The 25,724-nt window shown below is 44.9% G+C and overlaps 2 protein-coding genes across 5 annotated transcripts in view; one reads left to right on the top strand and one right to left on the bottom strand.

Moving 5' to 3' along the window:
* The window catches only part of CYFIP2 (cytoplasmic FMR1 interacting protein 2), a 54,495-nt gene extending 28,771 nt beyond the window's left edge, over positions 1 to 25,724 (top strand). For 3 of the 4 annotated variants that reach the window (XM_061456810.1, XM_061456808.1, XM_061456809.1), the window contains exons 21-31: positions 190 to 309; positions 993 to 1,192; positions 1,684 to 1,771; positions 9,885 to 10,028; positions 11,583 to 11,673; positions 12,343 to 12,473; positions 15,547 to 15,619; positions 16,133 to 16,227; positions 20,182 to 20,420; positions 20,903 to 21,050; positions 21,603 to 25,724. In XM_061456810.1, the coding sequence (XP_061312794.1) occupies positions 190 to 309; positions 993 to 1,192; positions 1,684 to 1,771; positions 9,885 to 10,028; positions 11,583 to 11,673; positions 12,343 to 12,473; positions 15,547 to 15,619; positions 16,133 to 16,227; positions 20,182 to 20,420; positions 20,903 to 21,050; positions 21,603 to 21,770 (1,497 nt within the window). In that variant the 3' untranslated portion in view covers positions 21,771 to 25,724. The remainder of the gene's footprint in view (positions 1 to 189; positions 310 to 992; positions 1,193 to 1,683; positions 1,772 to 9,884; positions 10,029 to 11,582; positions 11,674 to 12,342; positions 12,474 to 15,546; positions 15,620 to 16,132; positions 16,228 to 20,181; positions 20,421 to 20,902; positions 21,051 to 21,602) is intronic. The other variant, XM_061456811.1, reaches the window with a different exon arrangement.
* FNDC9 (fibronectin type III domain containing 9) lies at positions 1,987 to 4,444 on the bottom strand. The gene is made up of 2 exons (XM_061456812.1): positions 4,239 to 4,444; positions 1,987 to 3,257 (listed from the first exon to the last, which is right to left on the bottom strand). The coding sequence occupies exon 2, from the start codon at positions 3,248 to 3,250 to the stop codon at positions 2,597 to 2,599; it is 654 nt and encodes a 217-aa protein (XP_061312796.1). The 5' UTR covers positions 3,251 to 3,257; positions 4,239 to 4,444; the 3' UTR covers positions 1,987 to 2,596.

The following is a 25,724-nucleotide window of genomic DNA, read 5'->3' as shown; positions in this document are numbered from 1 at the left end:
GGAAAAGAAGTTATGCTCCACATTTCCTTCCTTCCCCCTTAAGTAATGATAAGCTTAACAGAGGCATTTGCATCACCACTTTCACATTTAAGCAGATGTTTGGTTTTAATTTGTGTCTGTTACAAGAAAACTAAAGTACCTTTTCTGCATCTGTATATGACATGCAAATGTCTTTTGTCCTTTTCCCAGTTGCTGGGTAGATCAATTGACCTGAACAGGCTCATTACCCAGCGTATCTCAGCAGCGATGTACAAATCGTTAGACCAGGCCATTAGCCGCTTTGAGAGCGAGGACCTGACATCCATAGTGGTAAGAACTGTTAACTGACTGTGAGTATGAATAGAGAGAATGATACAGTGCTATGGATACAGTTAACTGTCTTCTGCTCCAGGTCCCACCTACAGCAGGTTTCAGGCAGCCACGTATCTTCCTTTATGCTGCCGAGTCTCTACTATTTCTACTTAGGCAACTTTAATTGCATTATTACTGGACCATTAAATGTCTGCATAAATCGTAATATGACAGTCAGCAGTTAGATTTTGCAGAGCTCACAGCAGAGAGTTCTGTAATCTGGGAGAAGGAAATCCTGGTTTTGATTCCCCTGTTGGGTGAAGGTGGCTGAGGCATCATTTGTGCGCGTACAGGACTTGCTGTCTGATGTGTTACAGGAGCATCAGAGTCAAGCAGTGTAAAATTACTAGTTTCCACCTTTGGAGGATTCTGATGTGAAAGCCGGGCAGCGCTCAGTGGGGAGCAAACTCATTTTCCTTCCTGCAGGTTTTAGAGATACCAGACCAGGACCCTCTTGAGTGGAAGGAAGTGCAATTTGCCTTGGCCACTGGGTTAAACTGATGTCTTTAGCATTTGATACATCCTCACCTGCAAAGTTCTGTGTGGGTGCAGGTATAAAATCATTCCCCGGCAATGAAATGAGCTGTTTCTATTGTCATCTTGGTAATACATTGCATTTGCTGCTGCTTTATGTACTGCAGGAGCTGGAGTGGCTCTTGGAAATAAATCGCCTGACTCACAGGTTGCTGTGCAAGCACATGACTTTGGACAGCTTTGATGCCATGTTCCGGGAGGCCAACCACAACGTGTCTGCACCCTATGGGCGCATCACCCTCCATGTCTTCTGGGAGCTCAACTTTGACTTTCTACCCAACTACTGTTACAATGGATCCACCAACAGGTGAGGAGGAAGAGCAAGACAAGGGGGCACTGGAGACGCTGCTCTTCTTTCAAAGTGTCAAACCAGCCACATTAAATTCATATGCACTGAGGTTTGCATTCCCTATGGGATGAAAGAGTTACACTTAAAATTAAGTTAAAGCCCACTAGCTCCCCTTGGTCTTGAAAATGTTAGTAGCATATTAACGTGATAGTTAAGACAGTGATTGCAAGCAACAGAGCTAGTTTGGTTTGGAGGATTGGGTTACTGAGCAGCAGAGCTGTGGTAGCTGCTCATACATGGGTATGCCTGCCCCAAATGAGAATAAACCTCAGGTTAAATTGAAGTTTTACTCCACTAAGAGATCAAGGCAAGAGTTTGCATTCCAGTTCCTGTGATGAATTTCTAATTAGCCTGCAGCTGCAGTTCCTCCCAGGCCATGCCATATCTGCACTCATCACAACTAACCAGGCTCCGGCCACTTTCCTCCCTGTCTTCCATGCCCACTGTAGGTTTGTGAGGACAGCAATTCCATTCACACAGGAACCCCAGCGGGACAAGCCAGCCAATGTTCAGCCATATTACCTCTATGGATCCAAGGTCAGTAAATGAGACACAACAGCCAGAAGGGGTAGATGTTGGAAGTATTTATTTAGGAAGAAAGAAATGCAAGAACTTCATTAACAGAATGGTGGGTGCAAATTTGCAGGGTCACATTGCCGTCTGAAACCAAAAAGCCATGCAAGAAGCAGATTCAGTGTGCTCTTGCTATTGCTTTCCCATATTCTTCTCCATAATATGACCATATCAGGAGATGCTGACACTGCTCTGTGCTTGGTGTTGGCACTGAGACCAGGTCACATCCACCCAAATGCAGAGAGAGGAGAGCAAGTTGGAGCTCCAAAGCAATGCTTCTCCCCAAAGAAGGTACCACTTCAGGAATCCCATTTGTGAGTTCAAAATAGGAATTACTAAAATCGTTGTGTGAACAAAAGAGACTACTTGATTCTGCAAATACCTCTTTTGTCAGGCTGCAATGACTGTTTATACAGGTGTTATGAGGGCTTGGGGTGTGATGCTAGTGGAGGATCACTCAAGTGTGAATCTACTTGAGTGGAGTTTGTTATGATTGATGACTGAAGTGAATCTACAGCACTGATGTAGATTAGGTAATGACACTGCAGTCAGCTGAGCCTCTCCCTTCCCAGAGACCTGACTTGGTTTCTTTTTACAAAGCCTCAGCAAATGAGAATGGTTTTGTCACTTGACAAAAATCCTTCTCTGTGCGATCAATGTCCTGCCTCGTGTTCTACCCTGGGACAGAAAGTCCCTGTGGACACACAGACATTCCTGTTGGCAAGAGCCGGGAAAGAGCAGTGTGAACCAAGCAGGGCTCTCCAAGCAGGATCTCCCTTTATTTTGCTCTCATTGAAGGCCATGCTGTGGCAGGATGGCTCTTTTATCATCACTGGTTTTATAGGAAAAAAAGCTGTGGGAGGAGCTGTACGGGCTCTCCCTCATGAAGCTGGAGCCCCTCATTAGCACAGTGGTCATGGGGACTTCCAGAAACTCCTCTCTCAGCCCATCATCCAGTGGCCTCTCCCGTGAGCTGCTCCCTTCTTCAGAGCTAGCATTGGGATGCTTCAGCCTCACAGCCCGGTGGCACCGTGCAGACCAGAACTGCAGGCAGCCGTAGGCCAGAAGAGCAATGAAGCAGAGGAGCAGCAGGCTGCTCACCATCCATATGGAGGTGGTAGATTCATGCTTAGAGCCGCCAAAAATCAGAGGGTTTTTGTCCAGAGTGTGAAAGGTGGTGCAGTGGTTGCCGGAGGGGTAAGAGTTCTTGCATGTGATGCAGAGAACATAGATGGTGGATGGTGTGAGTCGGTGGAGGACGAGGGAGCTGAGGGGGTGAGGAACTCGCTCCTCACGGTGGAAGTTCTGGCGTAAGTAGCCAGCAAAGATGCTGTTCCAGTTGGGGCGGTACATGACGTGGTAATAGTTCTCTGGACAGGGGTTGTTCATGGCCCAGGAGACGGTGGCACTGGTGTAAGTGATGTTGTGCACTTCGATGTTCATGGTGCTCCTGAAACCAGATGCAGGGAGAGGCTGAGTTTCCTCATTTGTATACAGGCTCAAGGGCCACTGACATCAGTGAAGTCTTTCCCCTGCTTCACTTAGATTGGACTCAGGACTGTGCCTGCCTAGCTTAGATTAGCTGCTAGGTTTTAGATGACTAAAATAACAAAAGATGAATCCTGCTGGTACCTGGACTAATGTATCACCCTGTTTCAAAACCAAAATAACAACCGGGACATAGGCATACTTTATGCTTTAGTTAGATTTTGGGTTTTTTAAATCTCTTCTTTCTGACTAGTTGTCTATATAGGAAGCTTAATTAGCTTTTTTATTTCCCATGGAATAGAAAAGACTGCAAGTGTGATTAACATAAACTGATCATTAAGCTATCTCCAGTTTAGCTTGTGAAGCTGCCAACAGATACTTTGATTTTACACCTAAATGCTATTTTAAAAGCTGCATAATGATTAATTCACTGGTTTAAGTTTTTGCTGCATTTGCTGTGCCTTACTTGTTGTTTAATGGAGCATAAACTCTTTCTATTCCTGCAGCATCTCACAATATAGTATCAGGATTGTAAATGTGAAATCTGAAGATTGGCGAAATATAAAATAAATGCCTTTAGGGAAATACAAATACAAGAATAATAAGTACAAAGCTCTCCCCCAGATAGAAGACACTGACCACTAACAAACTACTGTCTAGCAACAGTCACAAATCACTTCAGTACATCACTCCTTTAGACTGCTAAAGTGCTCTCTGAGCTTGCTGCGGCATTCTCTCCCAACCATCCCAGTGCTCCAAGCAGAGCTGCATGCAATAGAACCAGTTTCTTTTTCCCCTCTTCCTCCCTCTCTCACTATAACTCCCCTCTAATTCACTCAAGAATCAGCTCATCTCAATGATCGTTTCAGCCATTCTTACATGAAGAGCAGTGCAGGACATGCACCCATCACGGAGCCCACGCAGGGCTGGGGCAGCCACTTACCTCCTGTCAGTGCTGGGGAGCAGTGTGGCCACAGGCAGGCAGCACCTTCCCCTCTTCCCAACTGCTCTCCTCCCTCCTGCCTCTGCAAAATCCCTTCCCTGTGCTCTGCCTCATATTATACCCGTCTGGGGCTCCGTCATCCCTCACCATAGCAACCAATACGGAAGGATGGGCACGCAGCTTCAAGTGATTTGGGAATGTTATCCCTAAAAGCTTCTGCCTGGGAGAAGTATGACTCCCAAAAAAGCCAGGTAGTTTTGTTTGCTGGCTTGTTTGGTGTTTTCTGTTTTTCCTCTTATCTGCAGTCCCCCAGCAAGACCATCACTGGTCCCCAGCAGGGTCTGCATTAGAGACATATTGGCATATGGTATGAAATGTGGGATCCTGGCCTGCAGTACACATTGATAGTTTAGCACTGAGGGGCTTTGTCTTTAATTCTGTGATTTCTTGCACATTTAAACTACTGGTTTAAGCCAAACCCACAAGCAGCAGATTTTCAACCCTGATGCTGCAGCAATGTCCATTAACTTTTTAACGTTTCCTAAGCTGTGTGATGAGAGCAGGAACTGCGTTTTGAAAGACTTCAACTTCGGGCTGAACTCCCATGGGATTAAGACAGGCTCTTCTTCTGAATGCCCCTGCATTATAGACTGCTCAGGGGTGTCCCTTGTCAGTCTGGTGAGAGAGCAGGAGGGGAGGCAAAGCCAGTGCCAGTCAGGGGAGCAGCTCAAGTGTTTGGCCAGGAGGGGACAGACATGGCACTGAGTCTGCTAAGGAGAGACTTTGAACAAGTGACTCACTGCTCTCTGAAGCCAAAATGTTCTTGAGAGAGGAACTTTCCCAGAAGAAACGTTGGTTCTGGGTCTGGAATTACTCATTCTTTGTTATCCCTGGAAAGGTGCAACGTTTCAAAGATCTTCTGAATATCAACAATGATTAGATGATGATGCAAACTGCATCAGGAGAGGCAATTACAAGCCTGGGGAGGACACATGACCCTTGCTTTTGATTTCTGTTTGGCAGTTCTGCATGTTTTGGGTTTGTTTTCCAAGATCAGTATTCCCGTCCATCCCTGTGAGTGAGCTGTGGCTGCCAGCGAGCTGAAAACTGGGAGATGAAAATAATTACAGGCAGGGATGGAAATGAAAGTGCTCCCAGGTGGCTTCCTGCCTTTTACATGGCTCTGTCCTGCTTACAAGAGCAGGAGGATAAAGAGCTCTTAGCTGGTGCCTTGCTGTGAGTAAAGTACATCCCTGCCTGCAGGGAGAGAGATGAAGATACAAATCTGTGCTTCAGAAAGGTGGGTTACACAAGAAAGCTGCTTTCTTATCGTGTTTGGGTTGTTGAGTTTATCAGTGTTCAGAGTGGCTGGGAAATGAAATTCTTGTTGTTCACAAATAAGATGTGTTAGCAGGAAGAAACTGAAGAAAGTGGAAATAGCTGGATTAGGCCAGCAAAGGGTCCCACTTTCTGCATGCTGTGATCGATACCACTTCTCAAAGGAAAATGCAGCAAAGCTCCTAGTGGTGTTGGTACTACCTCCAGGAATCAAACTCACATCCACTCGTAATTCTGATTTCCTAGGATGAGGAGATGCCAAAACAATGCCAGTGCCAGGACTGCTCCAGCACTGGTGTTCCCTGTATCTGCAGGTGGACCGGGCCCTGCCTGGGACCCCTCGCTCCTTACCATAGGATGCAAACCCTAAGTGCTCTCCAGTAGCCAGCAAAATTGAGCCATTTTCTGTCTTTCAGCCGCTTACAAAACACAGCAGGTTGCCAAGTGTCTGACAAAGAAGCTGCAAAATTATGAGCAGCCCACTACTTACTGCTCGTTAGCACTTCTTAGCTCTGTAAGTGCTTTAGATTTGGCTTCGTTTATGTATTTTCATGAGTGCTTCGGTTTTTCTTGGCACTGCCAGACCCAGGGTCACTGGAAATCCCTGTTTCACTTTCCCTGGTTGAGTTTGCCTCCCCTTTTTTAGCAAGATGCAGGCAGATGTAACCTGAAGGACAGTACATGCTGCGGGAGCTTGTAATAGTTACTGAATGGGATGGAGCTGCTCTATTTTCTGCAGCAACAGCCCAAAGGTGTTCAGAAGCGGTGGTTGCTGCAGCTGGCAGCGGGGGGCTGCTCATGCCCTCCAGCAGACTGCATGGGCTATACTACCTGGACTGCCGTGGCCATTGGCTTGTAAGTAGTAGTGCATACAGATCATGGAAATCAGGAGCTGGGATAGCAAGGCATTATCCTGAGACACAGAATATACATAGGCAGCCTCAATACAGTACATAAATGTCTGCTGCATTGTACATGTCAATCCCAGCTGGGGAATATGTATTTTTGTTTACATGGGAGTGTTAGCAACCAGTGGATACAGCTGAATATGGTAAAAGCTTTATAGGGAGATTGGAGGTTACTTGTGGAGGGGAAGGAACCAAGTCATTCAGGCTGTTTGACTTAGAGAACCTCCTCTGACAGTTCTGGCGAGAACTGTTTTTCACTCTAAGACACGTCTCAGCTGTCACACTGAAGTTAGTTTGGCTGAGAGCCTGGACTTGTCTTGGGCTATGTGTAAGTCCTTTTTTGTCTCTAAGTATATTCCTTTTTCATCAGCTCTTTGTTATTCCAAGGGAGTTCTGGCATAGGAAGTATTATCTGCCTGTTATCTCTCTCTCTGATGTATTTCATTGGATAAAACTCTCCCTGCCTTCCCTTAGGTGAGCTCAGACAGGTCCAGGTAATGGCTAACAACAGTCTCAAAGACATGGAAATAACAACTAGGTTTTGGTTTGCTTCATTTGCTGCTGAATCTGCTCCATAGCATCCCTGCTATAACCTCCTGAGTTCCCAAAGCAACATGGGGGCCTTCCCCATGTGCTTCCAAGTACTGATGGCTGTCCTGAGACCTGGAGTAGGACACCCAGGCTCTGTGGGACACTGGGAACTCAGCCTGCTTGCACTCCCAGACCCCAAACCTGCCCATTTGGCCCCAAACCAAAGAAAGGTTGGGCAAAGCTTCACAGTGTCTTTGACAGCTGCTGCTCCCAGGACACAAGATGGGGGCTTTGCTCTGGCTCTCTGAAGGGGTGGAAGCAGCAGCCCAGTGCGGGGGAGCGAGCTGTGCTGTGTAGCCAGCTTGTACCTTCAGCTGTTTTGTCTTAAAATACCCCCTGGTGTCATTTTTTACATCCCACAGTCTCTATCCCAAGCTGTGTATCTCACCCTTAAATGGAGCTGTATTTTTAATTGCTGGCAGAGTATTATTATTAGACTCGAGCCTGTTGCTAATGCACTGTGTAGCTCTGCAGAGAGCTCGATGAACCAACCTCATCCTGCAGACAGGGAGGGATGAATCCTGCTTGTCTGCAGCCAATGCACGTCCTAAAATGTGTGTTTTCCCAATCAGGCTTATTGTCAAGACCCTCACTTGAGGGAAAAGCCCACTTGAAAGCTGCTCTCCAGCCCCATTATCCTGCTAAGAGGTGATGTGGGTGGCAGAGCAGCAGCACCCGCTGCCTGCTACCCATACAGCGAAATGTCAGCCCCATTATGGGGGAAATCTGACCAGTTCCTCCACAGCTGGATGCCAGTGGGAGCCCATCTTGGGAGGCCATGGTGCATTTGCAGACAGAAGACCTTTCTCCTAGCCTCAGAGTACAAAAGAGGCTTCCAGAAATGAATGTGGGTTCATGAGCACGCTGAAATGGAGATACTTAATTCAAGCTGCTGGTGTGCTCACTGTGGGGGAGCAACAGGGTAAAGAAGTCTACAGGGAGGCAAGGAAGGAAGGTGTGAGAAGTCATCACCACTGCAGCACGACACTTTCTGGGGGCATCTGGGGCTGGAATGAGTCAGTACAAAAGCCACAGCAACAGAACAACATGTAGCATGGCTGGGCTGGGACCCGGGCAGGTGACTGGCTTCCCTATGGGATGATTGTGTTGGCCATTTGGAAAATGTTCCAGGCTGGGCATTACCTGGTGTTAAAATAGACACACTTTTCAAGACATAAACTATTGCTCGTTTTCTCACATAGCAGTGTGCCTATCTATTATAGTAGGCAATAAGCTACTGGACCAGAGCACTGGGGCTGTAACAAAATGAGGGACAATTAATTAATTGATTAAAGCATCTGGCCATACTATGAAAGCACAATCAGTACATCAGTCTGCTGAGATTCTGTATCTGAGAGCAAAATAAAGTGCTTTTCTGATTCTTAGCAAATGACTTCACTTTGTAACTCATTAGTAACTCAAATGAAGTGTTAAAGTAAATCTCAAGGAAGTGAGTCAGAATTGGAGCACAAGGGAAGCCTTCAGCTTCAGTATTGCAGCAGTGTTGGAGGAGAGACAACATTTTGCCCTGTTCTACTACTTCACACTTGCTCCCTTTCACCCTAAGCTCTTTAACCCATTGGTATCTCCGCTCTCTTGGCTCCATTACTGGCAGTGAAGGGAATCACATCCCTGTAGAGTGGGGTTTGCGGTATCTGCAGGGATGCAAGCTCCCTGCTGCATGAGTGTGCAGTGTGCCTTTACTGTGCGGCGCTCACACAAGAAACAGTCATGGTGCATTTGGGATACAGTTTGATTTGTTTTCTTATCCTTGCTTAAGGAAGTTCTGGTAAGCATGAACCAAGGGTTTATCTGTGTTTTGCTGGAAGAGGCACTACAGCCAGAATCTTTTCAGGAATGGGCTTTTTTTGCTGTTTACTGGGGCTGCAGTTATAGATGTCGTGGGGGGAAACCGCAGCCCTTCTCTGCTGGGCTGAATCGTGGTGCAAACACTTCTGCTGCAGAGCCCAAGCCTAGCATGTGGTGTTTCAGTTAAATCTGATTTTTCCCTATGTTTTTTTTGCAGATCACATGAATTAATTCCCCCTACTCCTGTTTCCCTCACACTAAATGGATCCTAGAAATCTTCCACTGATAAAATGTTGCAGCAATTTCCACATTTCTAAGATTACACTGATACAGCACATTCCTGGAAACAACTTTGTTTTCTGCCACTAAAAATTTGGCAGGGGGAGAGCCCTGGGTGCTGTTCTCCCTAGACCACGGTTAGATTCTTGCCTTTTGCACAGTCCCATGGGAATGCCTGTTAAGTACAGAGACTGATACAGAGCTTTGCAGGATGCAAAAAGGATTTTTGCTGTGTCTCTTCCAACTGCCCTTAAGCTCAGATGCTGCAGTTCCTGTTGTTATTAATGAGCCTCATCTAAAGCAAATGCCCATAGGAAAAAAAAAATCTGCCTGATTACGTGTATATAAAGCTTTTCATTTTAGTAGAGAAGAATTTGGTTTTGAAGAAGCAAAGGGCCAGTGACTGAAATCCTTGATTGGGAATGTATGAAAGAGTAAATTACCTTGGAATTGAAAGTGCCATTACTACACAGCAGGATAAGAAACCTTGTGACGTTGACAGTGCGCTGAGATTAGAATATATCTGACTACATAGCAAAAAAAGCAATCTCCTCTTTGCCACAAGAAGAAATGGGAATTGTTGTGGGTTTTATTATTTCTCCTTCTTTGCCTTAAAAATTAATTGAAGTGATGGAACATAACACTGTGATAAGGGAATTGCTCATGTCTGGTAAATGCTCCTGTCTAACTGTCCTGTGTCACTGTGCTTCTGATTTCTCAGCCTCTCAACATTGCCTACAGTCACATCTACAGCTCCTACCGCAACTTTGTGGGGCCACCTCATTTCAAGACAATCTGCAGGCTTCTTGGCTATCAAGGCATTGCTGTGGTCATGGAAGAGCTGTTGAAGATCGTCAAGAGCTTGGTAATTATGAATCTAACCCTGGCAATGGAGAAACCTCGATGTCTTGAGTGGCCTAGCTTAGATGGTCAGCCTGGGTTTTGGGTTCAGGGTATTTACATCTGGGCACCTTGATGTCCCTTGATTCACACTGAAACACTTGTACTGACAGCTGATTTTCACTGTTGCTGAGGAATCCCACTGATTGCTGTGGGATGATGGAGTGTTTCCACCAGTGCTGTGATCAGCCACCTACATCTGAGGGTGGTGGAGTTGGCATGCAGCTTTGCTAAAAGCCACTGGGAAGTGATCAGGTGGGACATGGTGCTCATGGTCCCTCAGCACTGCCTGTGTTGCAGTCTGGGACACCTTCAAGACCTGTGCTCATGCTCAGTGATAGCACAAGAGCACTCTATCTCACTGCCTTGTGATACCCTGGAGAGCTGCAGGAAGGCAAAGAGCAGGCAGCAAAACTGATGAAACCAACTTTCTCAGTCTTTATAGGAAATTTCCTGCTATAGACAAGTCCTTATTCAAGCCATACTGTCCATTTCTATCAGGTATTCTGAAGCCAGGCTGCCAATAGCCCAATCTGCTTTACAGTTCTTTTCTTTTTCAGAAGGAAAATGTGATATCCAGAGGGGAATGATCCCATGTGCTCCCTAAGGGCACTAACAATACCGAGCATTAAAAAGGGAGGAGGAAGTGTGCAAAACCATAGGTTTTCATGGTATGCTTTTCAGCTACAACCCTTGCTTTACTGGAAAGACAATCTTCATTCATTATAAATATCTAAATTCTGGTTTGATGGCAATGATGACATTTTGAACTTGTCTCACAAAGCAATGTAAAACACTGAAAACCTCAAGTGCATATCCAGTCTCCCTACTGTAAAGGACCATAGTCACTGAAGATGTAACTTGTGTCGCTTAGTTGAAAATGCTGTAGCTGGTGTGCAAGATCAGACATCATTCAGCAGAAAGACAAAGATTTTATGTTTGGGTAAATAGTGTTTAGTGCATAATCCTGCATAATGTATCTCCAGGATGCAGGTGTAAAACTCCAAATGACAGCAAGCGCTTTTAACTAAGAAATATTCTTTTCTCTTTTCCGTATTAGTTCAAAACATCAGATCTTCAGAAACCTGTAAATTCTTGTTTAAATTCCAAGTACCTACTGGTCAGGTGGAAGGAGCATTTCCTGTTCTGGGGAATGACTCCTATGGCAGCTCTGGTGAAATGTTTTTTTGTGTTAGGAGCACAAGTCCAGCTGGATCTAAGACTGAGCCTTGTTTGGATTTCAGCTGCAAGCAATGCAAACACAGCAGGCTGTATTTTGAAGTCAAAAGTCCATGCAGCTGTGATTGATTATCTGGGAGGAAGCTGTAAAAGCTCTTTAATTCCATACACTCAGTCTGAATTTTATATTTGAGTGAAATCCAAAATAAGCAAGTTCTTGAACTCCAGCTGAAGTTCCATCCTGTACTGTCAGATGTGGACCCGTCCACAACCAGTCTCTTTCAAAGCTAACCCCAGGAGAAGCTATCATTCCAGCTTAACCTCCCTTTCTCTCTGACAGCTACAAGGCACCATCCTGCAGTATGTGAAGACTCTGATTGAAGTAATGCCCAAGATATGCCGCTTGCCAAGACATGAATATGGCTCTCCAGGTGGGTGCCCCAGGTAGATGCTTGAGCAAGAGCTCACCCGTGTGTTGATACAGCATTGAGTCAGGCACACACTAGTAATTAAACAGGGTTTGGCATCTGGCATGCCAGTGCAACATGCAGCCGTGCTTGCTGGGACACACTTTCAGCTGCTTTGCTATTGACACTGGAATAGGTATAGGAAATTTTTCCAGGAAATCTCCTGTTGGAAATCTCCCTTTGACCACGCAGATGGCTGATGAGGGAACGTCTGCCGATAGCTTCTGTTCTGTTTTCAGGATTTTGTAAGCTTTTCTTATTGTGGGTTCACTGATATTTTTCAAAAGCTCTACTTAGTTAACACAGATTTTTTTGCAGCCTGCCATCGAGATGGAATGGGAAACTCTGGCTGGAATACATGAGCCAGCACCAAAAGATCCATTACAGTCTTGAATCTCTTTTTCCTCTGATGAGGAAGTCCATGGAGTTCATATGAATTACTCCCTATTTCCCAAGGGTTACTGAAAGCAGGATAAGACACTGCATCCTAGTTCTCCCCAGTGCCAGTCTCCATAAATAAGTTTATCAGTTACAGCTTGCAACTTGTGATTAAGGCACTGGTTGTCATTTTATCCAAGTTATCAAGGGTGATTCTGCTGCCACTGTTCTGATTGCCCTTCCTTGTCTTTTAAGGAATCCTGGAGTTTTTCCACCATCAGCTGAAGGACATCATTGAGTACGCAGAGCTGAAGACTGATGTGTTCCAGAGCCTCAGAGAAGTGGGCAATGCCATTCTCTTCTGCCTCCTTATCGAGCAGGCTCTGGTAAGGCAAAACCCCCTGCACAACAGCTCATACTTGAACTTGCCAGCTCAAGGGTATGTGTGGAAGTGGGTTTTCCAACAGAAGAGTTTGGTGAATGTTACTTCCCAGCTTCTTGTGTGCTCAGGGTCTCTCCAAGGCTGTGTTATTGGGGTCTGTGGGCATGTCCATGGATGGTGTATTGGCACTTGGTCACTGACATCTGGGACTGCTGGAGGAGAATCTGAATACTGGAAGATCTAGATTTGATTCCTGGACCCAAAGCTGCCCCTTGTTTGTCCTTCTCAGAAATAAAACCAGCTAGAGCTTATTTCTAGATTGTAAGCTCTATGTGGCAGGGATCTGTACTTTTTTACATTCATGTATGTACAGCAAGAAGTAGATTTGAGCCCTTTGCTCTTTTAGGTTGCCAGTGCAATGAAACAAACCTGATTCCAATGGTGATAGGGAATACTGCAATCCAACAGGAAAGAAATCTCAGAAGAGCTGATGATAAATTTCCTCTGACTTATCTTTACTGAAACCTTAGATGAATTGATTTGTAATTGCTCCCTATGTGTTGCTTTTTCTTGTATGGAGCAGACTGTGGCTGCATGCCACCCATCTTCTTAGCTTCTAGTTTTTCATGCAATAAATACACTTTATAATGAATCTATCTCACACTTTGGCCTAGAGCTAACTGAGGTGAGTTCCTAACACAATTTTATATTAAAAATGTATATTTGATGTCATAATGGTTTTGACAGGGGTGTTTTTTGAAGTTTTTCCAGCAATATTTCAGAAAGACTTCCCTAGCATAAGATGGGATTTCCAAGCCAACTCAGAAAGTTTTGTTCAGAGCAAAACTAGAAGGAAGTTCAAAGACTCCACGTTTCCAACCATAGAGCACAGAGAAAACTGAAAATCTCTGCATGTTCTCAAAACGGGTATTTCTGCCCTTGCCTTTGCCATTGTAACCCCAGATATAGAGACTTTTAGTTCCAGATAGGATGTATCAAACGTATTCAGTGAGCAATAGTTGTGTAAGATTAGCTAGAGAGATGTATATCACCTAGCAGCTTGGCTTTATTTTATAGAATGACCAGAGTCGGCAGCTATATCCTGGCAGTTTCTGTTCCCTTTGTGGCTTCGTCACTGCTTTCTGCTGTTCTCAATGTTGGATTTTATGCTGGATGTACTGCGTTTGCCTTTTCCCTCCCATCTTTAAATGGACACTTAAGGGACACATGGTGGATTCTGTTAGAAATCCTTCATTTCAGTGCAGAAATGTTCCTGCAGTCCCAGGAGCTGTACTTCAGCAGGGCACTGGCATTTTAGAATGGCAGAAAATAAAGAAAAGAAGATGGTGAGAATTTGGGGTCCCTTTAGGAAGGTTGCCCATCAAAGTCCACTTCTGCCCACTTTCCATGCAAGCCAAAAAGTCTCTCCCTCTCCAATCCCCTATTTTCCACACAGGAATAGACTAAGAATATAAAGCCATTTTGCACGCAGTGGGCACCGGTTCTCACTCGCTGGAAGATGTCAGATGTGTAGAGCTATCACATTAAAAGGTTTTCCCTCTAATGGAGCTCTTATGCAGCAGAAGCAGTTGCTTTTACAATGCGGTTATCTTCATAGCTGTCAGAATGATCTAAGGCTGGTGGCATTTGCTGGCAGAGACCGCTCTAGTGAAGATGTGCGGTCTGCTGCTGTGTACCCTGTTTTTACTGTTTAAATCTGAGGAATGAGGGGTTGCTTGGGACTAAATTTCTAAGCAGAATTCTAGGTAATGGGTGTTGGCAAGGAGTTGTATTTATGACTAATTTTAGGATAGATACCAGGTGAATGCAGGCTGCAAATGGTGAAAGTACTCTCTTTATCAGAGAGAAACAGCAGTGAAAAAGCATTTGCCTAGGAACAAATAGTGTTTTGCAAACAAAATAACCAAGGTGACAGGCACACTCTGTTAGCATCAGCATCTTTCTGCCCACAGAGGGACCCCGGTCTGCTCCTGTCCCTCCAGCACTGTGTCACAAACTGCACTCCCACAAACTTGCTCTCATTCCAGCATCCATGTGCCAGTACAGCCTCCTGCAGCTCCATGCTACACTGTCCTCTCCCTCTTGGCTGGAAGGTCGGGTATCCACCCGTGCATCTCAAACAGCCCCAGCCGAGTCATTCCATTGGGCCCCTAAATATCTTTGCTCTGCTGTCATGACCTGCTTTCAGGTGTGTCTACATCTCTACAATAAGCACAGAACTTGAAGCATGTCCTAGAACTGGACTTCTGCAGGAGCAAACTAATGCCTTGTCGTGACGCAATGCCTCTGTGTTAAACAGCTTTGGTTTCCTTGCTGCTGTTTCCCATTGCAGACTCGTATACAGTGTATTGTCGGCCATCGCTCCTCAGTCTCCACCTGCCTATTTCTAGGTTTCTCCTTCTTGTGCATCTGTGTTTGGGTTTATTTTTTCTCAAGTGCATCGGCTTGCGTTCTCTTAGGTGGCATCTCATGATGTTATTCCTCTCTGGACTTCTGTATTACTCTGTATTAGCCCTGGTGACTATGCCACTGGGATTGTGGTCTGATATCCCTAGCTGAGAACATTCTATTACCAACCAAATAATTTCAGACCAACTCATTATATACCTATTTGCAATAGAGCCATGCATTGGTGTATTTTACATGTACACATCCTAAAATGACTAAGTCAAAGGGTAATTTCCATCTGGGCACTCTATGTAAAGACAAACAGCAGGAAGCTATCAGCGTAAGATGAAACCAAAACCTCCGTGTTCTTTATGCCCTCTTATTTGCAGTGTTAGTAAATGGGGCAGAAAATAAATACAGATCTCTGGCCTTGTACAGGCAGGAAGTAGCTTCTTTAACTTAAGGAAACTTCCTGGTTGAAGTTGAGAGGTATTTCTTCCAGTTTTAGTTCATTTAGGTTAAACTGTTGGAGTTACTACTGAGCTGGGTTGGATTTGAATAGGTGCTGTAGTATGAATTGTTGTGGTGTTGCCCAGGCCCCTGAGCCCTACACTCAACCCCTGTAGGTATTTTTTAACTTACTTTATCTTTCTTTCTTCCTGCCTCAGTCCCAGGAAGAAGTTTGTGATTTGCTGCATGCTGCTCCCTTCCAAAATATTTTGCCCAGGGTCTACATCAAAGGTAAGAAGCTGAGAGGGAAGCAGTGGACAGACTCAGAGGTCTCTGCCCAGAAGCTGTTTCTCTCCCTTTTCTGTTGAGGATTACTTCTGGCCCTGCTTCCCCCTCGAAAGAGATCAGTGGATACAGCTAAAAGTCAGGTGGAAACAAATGCCAAGGGTGCATTTTCCATAGACTAGTTACAGACTGAAACCTTAGTTAGTCTGGGGGTTCCCTTAAGGTTTCAAAGCCATTTCACAGCCTCTTTGAAGAATGACAGCATGAAATGTCCATCTCAACAGGAGCGATCAGTAACAGGGCTGTGCTTTTGGACATATTTGGTAAAGCTGCTGCTGAGACTGCAATCGCACATCCCTCCCTTCTCTGCATCACTGGTCCCCTCATTTGCTGTCGGTTTGGCTCACTGATCCAAAGTCTCATTGGATGGTTGCTGGGGGGCAGCTCTGAGCAAACTCGGCGGAAATTGCGGGTCTCCACTTCCTCCTCTCATTTCACTGTTTGCTGCTCGCTTGACAGAAGGAGAACGCTTGGAGGTGCGCATGAAGCGTCTCGAAGCCAAGTATGCCCCACTTCACCTGGTTCCCTTAATAGAGAGGCTGGGCACTCCGCAGGTAAGGATCTCATTGAAAGGGATGGCTGTTGAAAACTCATAGCAGTCCCCACGTGGCCTGTTTGGCCTTGGGAAAATGATCCTTTTTTTCTGTCTTTTTTTTTTTATTTTTTCTTTTTTTTCTTCCAAAAACTTCAATTGAACGACAAAATCACAATCCTTGCCCTAGCAGACACTTTGAAGGGAAATTGGTGAGCGGGTCCAGAGATGGTGTATGGCTGCCTCCAGTATGGAGGGCTGGTGGGGAGCTTAAGGCAAGCATGCTAAGAAGTCAGCTCTGAATAAGAGTAACTCTGCAAATCTCTTCTTCTCCACTTTAAAAAGGTGGAGAATTGCTGGGATGGTTTGAGGGGAAACTCCACAGGGCTGTCCCTGACTTAATCCATTGCCATCACTTTTGGGGATCCCATTTTAGGGCTGCAGTGTGATCCATTTTTAAGCTCATCCCTGTCAAGGAATACATCTGAGAATGGTTTTCCTCCTAGCACATGCTTAGAGCTTCCGCACATGCTTAAAATTATGGCTCCATTTAAGCGTCTTCTTAAGGTGGGTCTCAGCTTGGAAGAGATCTCTTGAGCAGATACTGAGTACTGTTAAAAATATCTCTATAGATAGATCAATGTAGTAAGCAAAATTTAAGCTCCATGGATATCAGTAACCAAACTTCCACTGCCTACTTAGTGGGGTTGATGGAATCAAAATCATTCAAAGTATTAAATGATTCAAACACCCCTTTTCTGTAATGTACTGCCTAGGGAATAGAACAAACACTCAATTGCATGAGGTGACAGATGTATGGCAGGCAGAAAGTGGATGGTTTTTCTTGTTTTTCTGATAGATCAAGGACATTTTGAGCTTTGCTTCATTGGAAATTATATGAAACAAAGAAATTGGCTGGATAACTGAGGGCTTTGTTTTACTTAGTAGATGCTCCTCTCGCTTCCCATTGACTTCCTTTTAAAGGAGACACTCGAGAAAAAGAATTCAGCTCTGTGTTTTTGTGTCTTTGTGTTGGTCTTTCTCTCTCTCCTTCTTTCCATGCAAAATCATCATTAAAATCTGCTATTAGAGTCCACTCGTTGCTTATCCCTGCCACAATTATAATGGTGATGAAAACAAAGGGATTTTATGTCCTGCTAGAAATGAATTTTTCTGTAAACTGTTCCTATATCCATCACACAGGTACAGTTGAGTACCAGGTCTTTTTTTGAGCTCAGATGTAAATTAACACAATGGTCCCTTTCTACAGATGCCTTCATAGCTTCTAAGCTTGCTCCTTATGCAGTTTTGGACATGCATTTTGGAATTGCAGTTTTGGACACAGGCCATACAGGATTTTTTCCTACAGAATTCCTAAGTGCCTTTTAGCAATTGTCCAGAATCTGAGCAGAACTTGCCTGCTAGATGCCTCTCCATAAAGGTGGCCCTATGTAACTACATGCTGTGAAGGGGCTGAGTCAGAAGCTGCTGCATTTATTTGGGGTCTGCCAGTCTTTGGGTATGATTCTTGCCAGGTAACAAGCTGTAAATGAGGTGTTGCACAGCTGGATTTGTGCAATGGCAGGAAAACTGTCAGTGTTTCTTGTAAATAATTATTTTCCATTGGGATTCCAGAAGCAGCTGTTTGGTAGGTGATTAATAAAGAACCAGGGGGGTGAAAGTGGTTCCTTAAAGGAATCCTTTCCTTTTTAATGCTGGTCATAGGGTTATTTAGTAAAGAGTTTTCTGAAGTGCTTGATCAGTCTGATTTTTTACTGGAAGTAAATGGGAGCCTTTCCTTTTGAAGACAGAGGGAATAATTGAGCCAGCACAGCGGCAGCCTTTGACAATTTATCCTGAGGGCATCCTTCCTCTCCTGATCAGAGGAATCAGTGGGACCCCAGACTGTAAGGCAGATCTGGCCACAAGACTAATAGCTCTCCAGCTGCCTTCACCGAGTTAGATATAAGTAGTATAGTTCTGTATCAAAGACTGGTCCTATGGTGATGAATTTTAGAACCAAATTATGTCTGTGAATATGCATAACTGAGGGTCGTTAAATCCTTTGGAAGCCAAATACATCCCTTTCTAGATCATGATTTCTTAAGAAACAGTATGCTGAGATCACTGGACTAGTTTGTTGCCAAAAGTATCTGTTCTATCACTATATCTTAGCAAACAGTAATGCTAACACCTAATTTATATTTGAAATAGCTTTACTTCTACTGTGTCTCCATTTTGCTATCATAGACTAGTGTGTGCAGGTACTAATCTGTACCTGTAAGAGCTTGGAGCAGGTGAGGGGAGAGAAAATGTACAGCCTTTAGCTATAAAAACAAGCTGGATAAAATCTTTATTTGCCAAGCAAACACGTGCAAGTGTGTGCCATGAAACTGGTGATACCATTCCTCTGTTTCAGACCTGGGGATCCCAGGCCCAGCCTGGCCTCTACACAGCAATACAGCTTTCCCTTGATATTTGCTATTAGTTGAACATTAATTGATCAGAGGTTCCCAGAATGTCCTTGTAATGGACAAGCAGGAATGGTAATGCTCCTAATTTCAATAGCCACCAAACTAAGAATGCTTCAGGTTACTGCCAGCATAAACTAATAGTCAGGAAAGGGGATGTGCAGGATGTTCCTGTCTCTTTAGCATAGAATAGAGACGACCCAAGTAAACCCAGCATAATTCATGTTCCTAATGTCTGGCCAGGACACGTGCCTGCCCGTTGCACCAGATGCTCTGAGCCCCCATGCTGATTCTGATCGGGGTGATGTTTTTATAGGCATTACAGGGACAGCTGGAAATGGAGCAAATGCTTAAAAACCACTTAAAGCTCCAGGAAGTCCTCTGGGACAGGCAGGGGGTTGGTAAATGTCACGCTTGCTCTGCATGCCTCTCAGAGTGGTGAGAGGGGTAGAAGGCTCTGATGGTGGGGCCAGGGCTCCATGGCAGCCGCTCATCTGCTGGGGTGAGCATGGCAGAGCCAGAGCCTCCCACAGCCACGGGCATGACTCTTAAGAGCACTCAGCTCCCATTTCCCATGTCATTTTTGGCAGTGCTGGCCAGAGGAGTCAGTAATGCTGCTGGAAATGGCAAGAAATGGGCAGCTAAGAGGAGCAACCTCTTAGCTTGCACTCCAGCCCCACTCAGGGGACTCAGTGGGCTTGGTATTCCCATGCTGGGGGGAGGCCCAGCTTCCTTACTGACAGTCCCCCTTTTGTTTTTCCCTCTGGGGGAGCAATGGGGCTGAAGTCAATCCTCTTTTAATTCTCCTCTAGTGTAAAAGCCAAATTAATTCCATCCAATTGAGCCATTCTACATTTGTACATGTAAATCTGAGGGGGGATGGCAGAGAAATTCTCCACATGTGTAAAGCTTTCACATGTGGAAAAGAGTATTTGACGTTATTATAAACCACAGGTTTTCCAGTATTAAGGTTCTGGTGGCTTCTCATCTTCCTTGGAGCTATTTAACCCTAACTACAAAGGAAATGAAGAAAGCCATAGGCTATCTGCATGTTAAAGAGATGATGGCAATGTCCTGGGAAGCAAAATGTCCCTGCTCTCTCCTGTTTTATTTTCATAATCTGCAGAAATCATGAAATTAAACCCAGCATCCCTAAGTAGCACTGATAGAACAGCGTGCTAGCAGAATTAAGGATCAGTATTTCTGGTCAGAGCTCTGCCTTCAACTCCTGTTTTCTGATGTACAGAGTTATTTCAAAAGATACTGAGGTTGGTGAAATATAACTGAGCACAATATTAAGTCTTCTTCCATTTGAGGGATGAGTATTCTCTGGTAGGAAGTGCCGTGGCAGCAGCCATCAGAGGTAAGGTTGGACCTTGCATGGGATGTGTGTTAACGTTGAAAGAGTCAGAGAGACTGGGAAGTGTTAAATCCAGCGAGAGGGTCTGTCTGTATTGCGTCTTCACTTCTGTTTCTTTGGTTCTCCTCCTCCTCCTCCTCCTCAGCAAATAGCCATTGCCCGGGAGGGTGACCTGCTGACCAAGGAGCGGTTATGCTGTGGGCTCTCCATGTTCGAGGTGATCCTCACACGAATTAGGAGCTACCTGCAGGACCCCATCTGGCGCGGGCCACCCCCGACGAACGGGGTCATGCACGTGGATGAGTGCGTGGAGTTTCACCGGCTCTGGAGCGCCATGCAGTTTGTGTACTGCATCCCCGTGGGCACCAACGAGTTCACTGCAGAGTGAGTGTCGAGCAAGTGTCAGCAGGTCCCCTGGATGCCCTCAGCTGCAGCGAAAGCTTCAGCCAGTGTAGAGGTAGAGGGGGGAATGCGGGTCCTTGATGAAAGGACTTTGTTGTGCATGGACATAAAGAGATGCCCAGAGAGGTTTCTGTCTGAACAGCTGGTGAAAAGAGGAAAGCAAAGGGACATGCCCAAGGGAACATGGAGAAGGAGGAGGGTTGATGGGCCAGCAACCCAAGCCAGAGGTTAGGACTTCATCTATCTTGTCCTGTGATGCACCCTGCACAGCCTGGCCCTGGTGTAATTCTGCTTATCTCCTGAGTTAATTTTCTCTAGCTGTATTTATACTTGTTAGGAGTAGGACTGAATCTGATTTCCCTAGGAATTCACCAAGGGAAGTTCCTGGTGCCATGGTAGGAATTCTGTCACCTGATTCTATCCTGTCATCTCTCCTCACCCAATCAACCCTGTCCTCCTTCCAGGCAGTGCTTTGGAGATGGTCTGAACTGGGCAGGTTGCTCTATCATTGTTCTCCTTGGACAGCAACGGCGCTTTGACCTCTTTGACTTCTGCTACCACCTGCTGAAGGTGCAGAGGCAGGACGGGAAGGATGAAATCATAAAAAACGTGGTAAGTTGAAGGGTGAGGTCCCAAAGGACCTGAACCCCCACACTTCTCTATCTTGCTTTCTCCAGACTCACGAATTACAACCATGGCCGGTGTTAACCTTATTCATACTGGACATACTCACTGTGAGATTTCCATCTGCAGTCTCAGCAGAGAGGCCAAGGTTTTAATTGCCTTGACAATCAAATCTTTTTTCTCCCAGAGCTTTTCCCTTCTTCCTGGGGTTAGGAAGCTGGAGCTGAGAAGCTGGCATTTCCAGGAACCATCCTGTGATCTCAGTGGCTCTATCAATACGCAGCTGGGAGTCTAGACGTTAGAACAGTTAACTTAAGGACCACTCACTGACCTTGTTAATGCTCTGCCTTGCATCATGAAACCCTATAATGAAGTGAGTCACTGGTCCCTAGGAGGTGCTAAGTGAACTGTAGCACGTGTTACAGCAGCTTTGCTTTAGCAGAGGTTTCCAGCAGCAGCACAGTTACTGGTACTTTCTAGCTGGTCAGATGACATAAAACGCTCTTCATGTACTGTTTTTCTCCCTCTCCATCCCTCCAGCCCTTGAAGAAGATGGCTGACAGGATCAGGAAGTATCAGATCCTGAACAACGAGATCTTTGCCATCCTGAACAAGTACATGAAGTCTGTGGAAACAGACAGTTCCACAGTGGAGCACGTGCGCTGCTTCCAGCCCCCCATCCACCAGTCGCTGGCCACTACCTGCTAGTGCGGACACTGACCCTGCGCAGGTTGGGAAGGGAGAAAGGACTGAACCCAGAATGGCTGGGAGAGGTAAAGATGGTGTGAGACGTGGCAACAAAGACTGGGTATGCCTACCACACACGAGGATGCATCTTCCCATCTCGTCCCGTTTGAGTGCATGTTCTTCTGTACCATCCCTGTGATCGGTTTTACTTGTAGCTTTCAGACTTGGGGGTGGGTGGGGGTGGGTGGGCAAAATGTGCTTTTCTTCCATGAAGTGGTCCAGTTTTTCCCTGTGATTCATCCAATCAAACGCATCACTCTGAAGCCATATTGCAGCCCCAAACATGGGGTGGAAGAGCTCCATGCTTCCACAGCACTGGAAGCCCACTCCCACCGGAGAAGTAATGGGGCAATTCAGCACTCCCAAAGGACATGTGGAGCAGGAGGATCTGAAGACAAGCCCCTGATTCACTCTGTAAGAGGAAGAAGGGATGAAAGCAGGATTGTCACCTGTGGCAGCACCCTGAGAATCAAGTGATGGGCACAGAGGAGCTGGTCTCAGATGGCTGCATGCCCCAGGCTGGGGCTAGCTTCATGCTCTCTGCCTTATTGTTGGCCTTCCTCCCATCCATAAAAGGGAGCTTTGGTATGTGGTTTTCAGAATAGCAATGGTGTAGTCACCATATAGCTCCTCAGCCTTCAGAGAGCTGGGGAAAGAGAAAATAGCCTGGCTTTTCCCTGCTGTGGAACATCCACTTATTTTAATGCAAAGGGTTCTCCCCAAAGACACATCTTCCGTGGACTAAACAAGATTTCTTGCAGACTACAGAAGAGGCTGCATTCATGTGAATGTGCTCTTGAACATATTAATTTGGGTGGACATAATTACTGGTCCTGACAGGAGGCAGGTTTTGTTACCTCAAACATACATGATCTCTGGCCAAGGATGAGAGCTGGGGTGTGTAATTTGTGTATGTTTTGGGATACTATTTTCACTTGTTTTAGACAAATTCCTAGCGGCAGAGTGACCAAATGTCTTGCTTCAGAGGATGGTGACTATCAGCAGGGCTTAGGAAACTTCCCATCACTCAGAAACTGGATTGTTTAGAAGAGGTGAAATATAGGATAAGCGTTAAAAAATACCCAGAAATTTCCAGGTTTAAAGGGAGGGAACACTGGAGTCTGCTTCCTTTTCTCACTCAGCTAATCTAAGATCCCTGGATGTTGAGAACAGATTCAGTAGGGACTTCAAGGAGGATTTTGTAACTCGTGGTCTTCCCTGCTTTCCTTCAGTAGTATCATTGAAGTGATACAAAAGCTTGTGCTTGAAGTTAAAGGAGATCAAACCACACACTCCAAGAGGAAATGATGCTAGCCTCACCACTGCGGTGTTTTAATTTCTCAACTTTAGCCAGGCCACAGCAGATAATTGCTGTTACAGAGCACAGATGTGACAATATATATTCCTTTCATGCATTTCATCGTGCCTTGTAAGCTGTGTGCTGTTACAAGTGTTAAAAAGGCAGAGCCTGGGTATTTATTCTCTCAGAGGGAACATAGAATTAATTATTAGAAATGTCCCAGCTGGAATATTTTTGTCTTCCAGCAAACTACAATAAGCAAGAGGAGATCTTGGTGGGATGAATTTGTTCTCGAGATGCTCACCACCTACTGCCTTGATAATCAATAAATGCCCTACACATGAAAAGGGCTGGACATTTTCACACCTGGAGTCTCCTTTAATTATCAAGACAGGCATTTAAACCGCAGGGAGGTAATTGTAGAGCACACTAACCTGAAAGCAGAGTGAAGTCTCAAGAAACATGGCTGAAACATTTAGTGGCAGGGGAGGACCCAGCTCAGCAAAGCAAGTTGTTTCCTCCTTATCATGAGGAAGAGCAGCAGAAGAGCATCTGGGACTCAATAACTCTGCAGGGCTCTCACTCTCTACTCTTCTGCTAAGGAGCTCAGTTCTGGTTTTCCATCATATTCCAACAGTTATACACTACTGGAGTGAGGGTATCTACAAATACGTATTTTTAAAAGGAAGAGGAGGATCAAGCACTTTATTTTTTGTGGAAAACAAGATACGAGGAAGAGAGATCCAACCAAGAGCCTATTTTTCCTGACCTAAATAGCAAGTGCTTGTTATTTTGGTATGAAAGTGTTGCTGAAAAGGTCGCACAAATCCCTGTCTGGCTCTCGGAGCCACCTCTGGGCACAGCACAAATAAAATGTCCTGCTGCATCTGACATGTTATGGGATGTTGGAGTCTTCTCAGAAACCAGCATGAACAAGAAGTTGCTACAGAAGGATAAACTGTACCACACAGCCCAGTCTCAGCTACCGATGCAGAGAGGGATATAGTAAGGTGAATTTAAATGCCTGTTTTCGTCTGTTTAGGTCTGGAGTGAGTCATGAGATATTTTACCTAAATATGAATACCACTTTCCATTCTTTTGCAGTAGTTTTGCCATAAGAATTCTCTGAAACCCTGCAAAACACAGTTGCATGTACCTGAAAGAACAGGTAGATGAAATCTATTTGTTTCCTTCAGATTTGCTGGCAAAAACGTAAAATCCCTTCAGATTCCAAGGGATTAAATATTTTGAGCAAAACGTCCAAAGTACACGAGCAAAATGTAAAGTAGTTTTTACTGTAGAGCGTATGCAGATGTTTTGCTTTGTTGCTCAAGTAGAATGAGATACCAGCTAGGAAAAATCTTGTGGTCTTCATTTCTGAGATTTGATGTAACTGTCCATTTATTATCTAAAGGATGCAAGTAGTCTTCAGCTTCAGTTCGCTAACTCTCCTTGAATGTGTATGAAAAAGAGGTCCAGGCTTAGGCCTTTAAAGAGCTCCACGAAAATTGACTTTTTTTCCTACTATCCTTCTTAAATGTTGTAATTGTTAATGGAAATAGGAAGCAAATTTATAGCAATAGGGCTAAATAGTAACAGATTGCCATGGGGTTGGGCATATTCTCCACACTTGCAGACTGCCTGCCAAGTTTGGGTGTCTTTCTTGCAGATATGCTCTAATCCTGTAGTTTTCATCCTTTCCCAATCTGCAGACACCTAACTTATTTTTCCTAGGGAAATATGGACCCCTGTCTGGGTACTTTAAGTCCATTGACTGTGGGACTGCTTTTTCACCTGTTTTTGACTTCTTACTCTGAAGTAGTCTGCAAACTCCCCCGGATTTACCAGCCACCACTTAGAAAGCCTATTTCAAAGACAAGTTATTGGCTCCGTACAGGAAGTACAGAGGGAAGAAGGGATGGCCTGTGTCATGAATGAAGTCAGACTAGGTTATTTTAATGTTCCCTCCAGCTTTGACATTACAAAATGTGACTATTGTCAGTGCACATGCCTTTCTTGGATGATGCTGCACTTGACTTTCAATGATACAATAGAAAGGGGAAGCAAACTAGTTCAAGCTCAGCACTTCAGTGATTTTTCTTTTAGTCTCTGACAGCACTTATTAGCATTGAACAACATGTTAGTCCTAATTCTCCTGCATTACTCCAGTCCAGTAGGTTTATGTGTGTTCGAGAACAAAAGAAAATTGAAGATGTAAAAATAAACCCCAAGAAAATATTCTCAAAACCTGTTGTCAGATGTACCAATATTTGTATGAAAAAGCTGCTTGAGTTATTTTGTACAATGAATTTTATTTATGGTGAGGTATATTTACGCTCGTGAGCTGATAAGGTGTTAAATTTCTGATCCATATTTGCTATGCAGCTGAAGAAGATATTTTGGTTTTGTATTATTACTTTTTTGCTGTTGTTCTAAAAATTCAGCCAACAGAAGCTTCCATCTCCATTAGAAATGCTTCTGCAAGAGTCAAGCATCTGGTACATGGTGATATGTCCCTTAACACAGCAACCACCAGTGTGTACAACAAATGTGGGATGACTTTTGTGATGAAGAGAAATAAAAATTGGGCTCATTCGTGAAATGGGCAGACTTTA

Source organism: Pezoporus flaviventris, unplaced genomic scaffold (genome assembly GCF_033815535.1).
Source record: "Pezoporus flaviventris isolate CSIRO_AGI_PZ_B2104156 unplaced genomic scaffold, CSIRO_AGI_Pfla_v1 ptg000023l, whole genome shotgun sequence".
Classification (NCBI taxonomy): Eukaryota; Metazoa; Chordata; class Aves; order Psittaciformes; family Psittacidae; genus Pezoporus; species Pezoporus flaviventris.
This window is presented reverse-complemented; position numbering and strand designations above follow the sequence as displayed.

Excerpts from the sequence above, each read along its gene's own strand:
- FNDC9 (XM_061456812.1), bottom strand. The coding sequence starts at position 3,250 with ATGAACATCGAAGTGCACAACATCACTTACACCAGTGCCACCGTCTCC.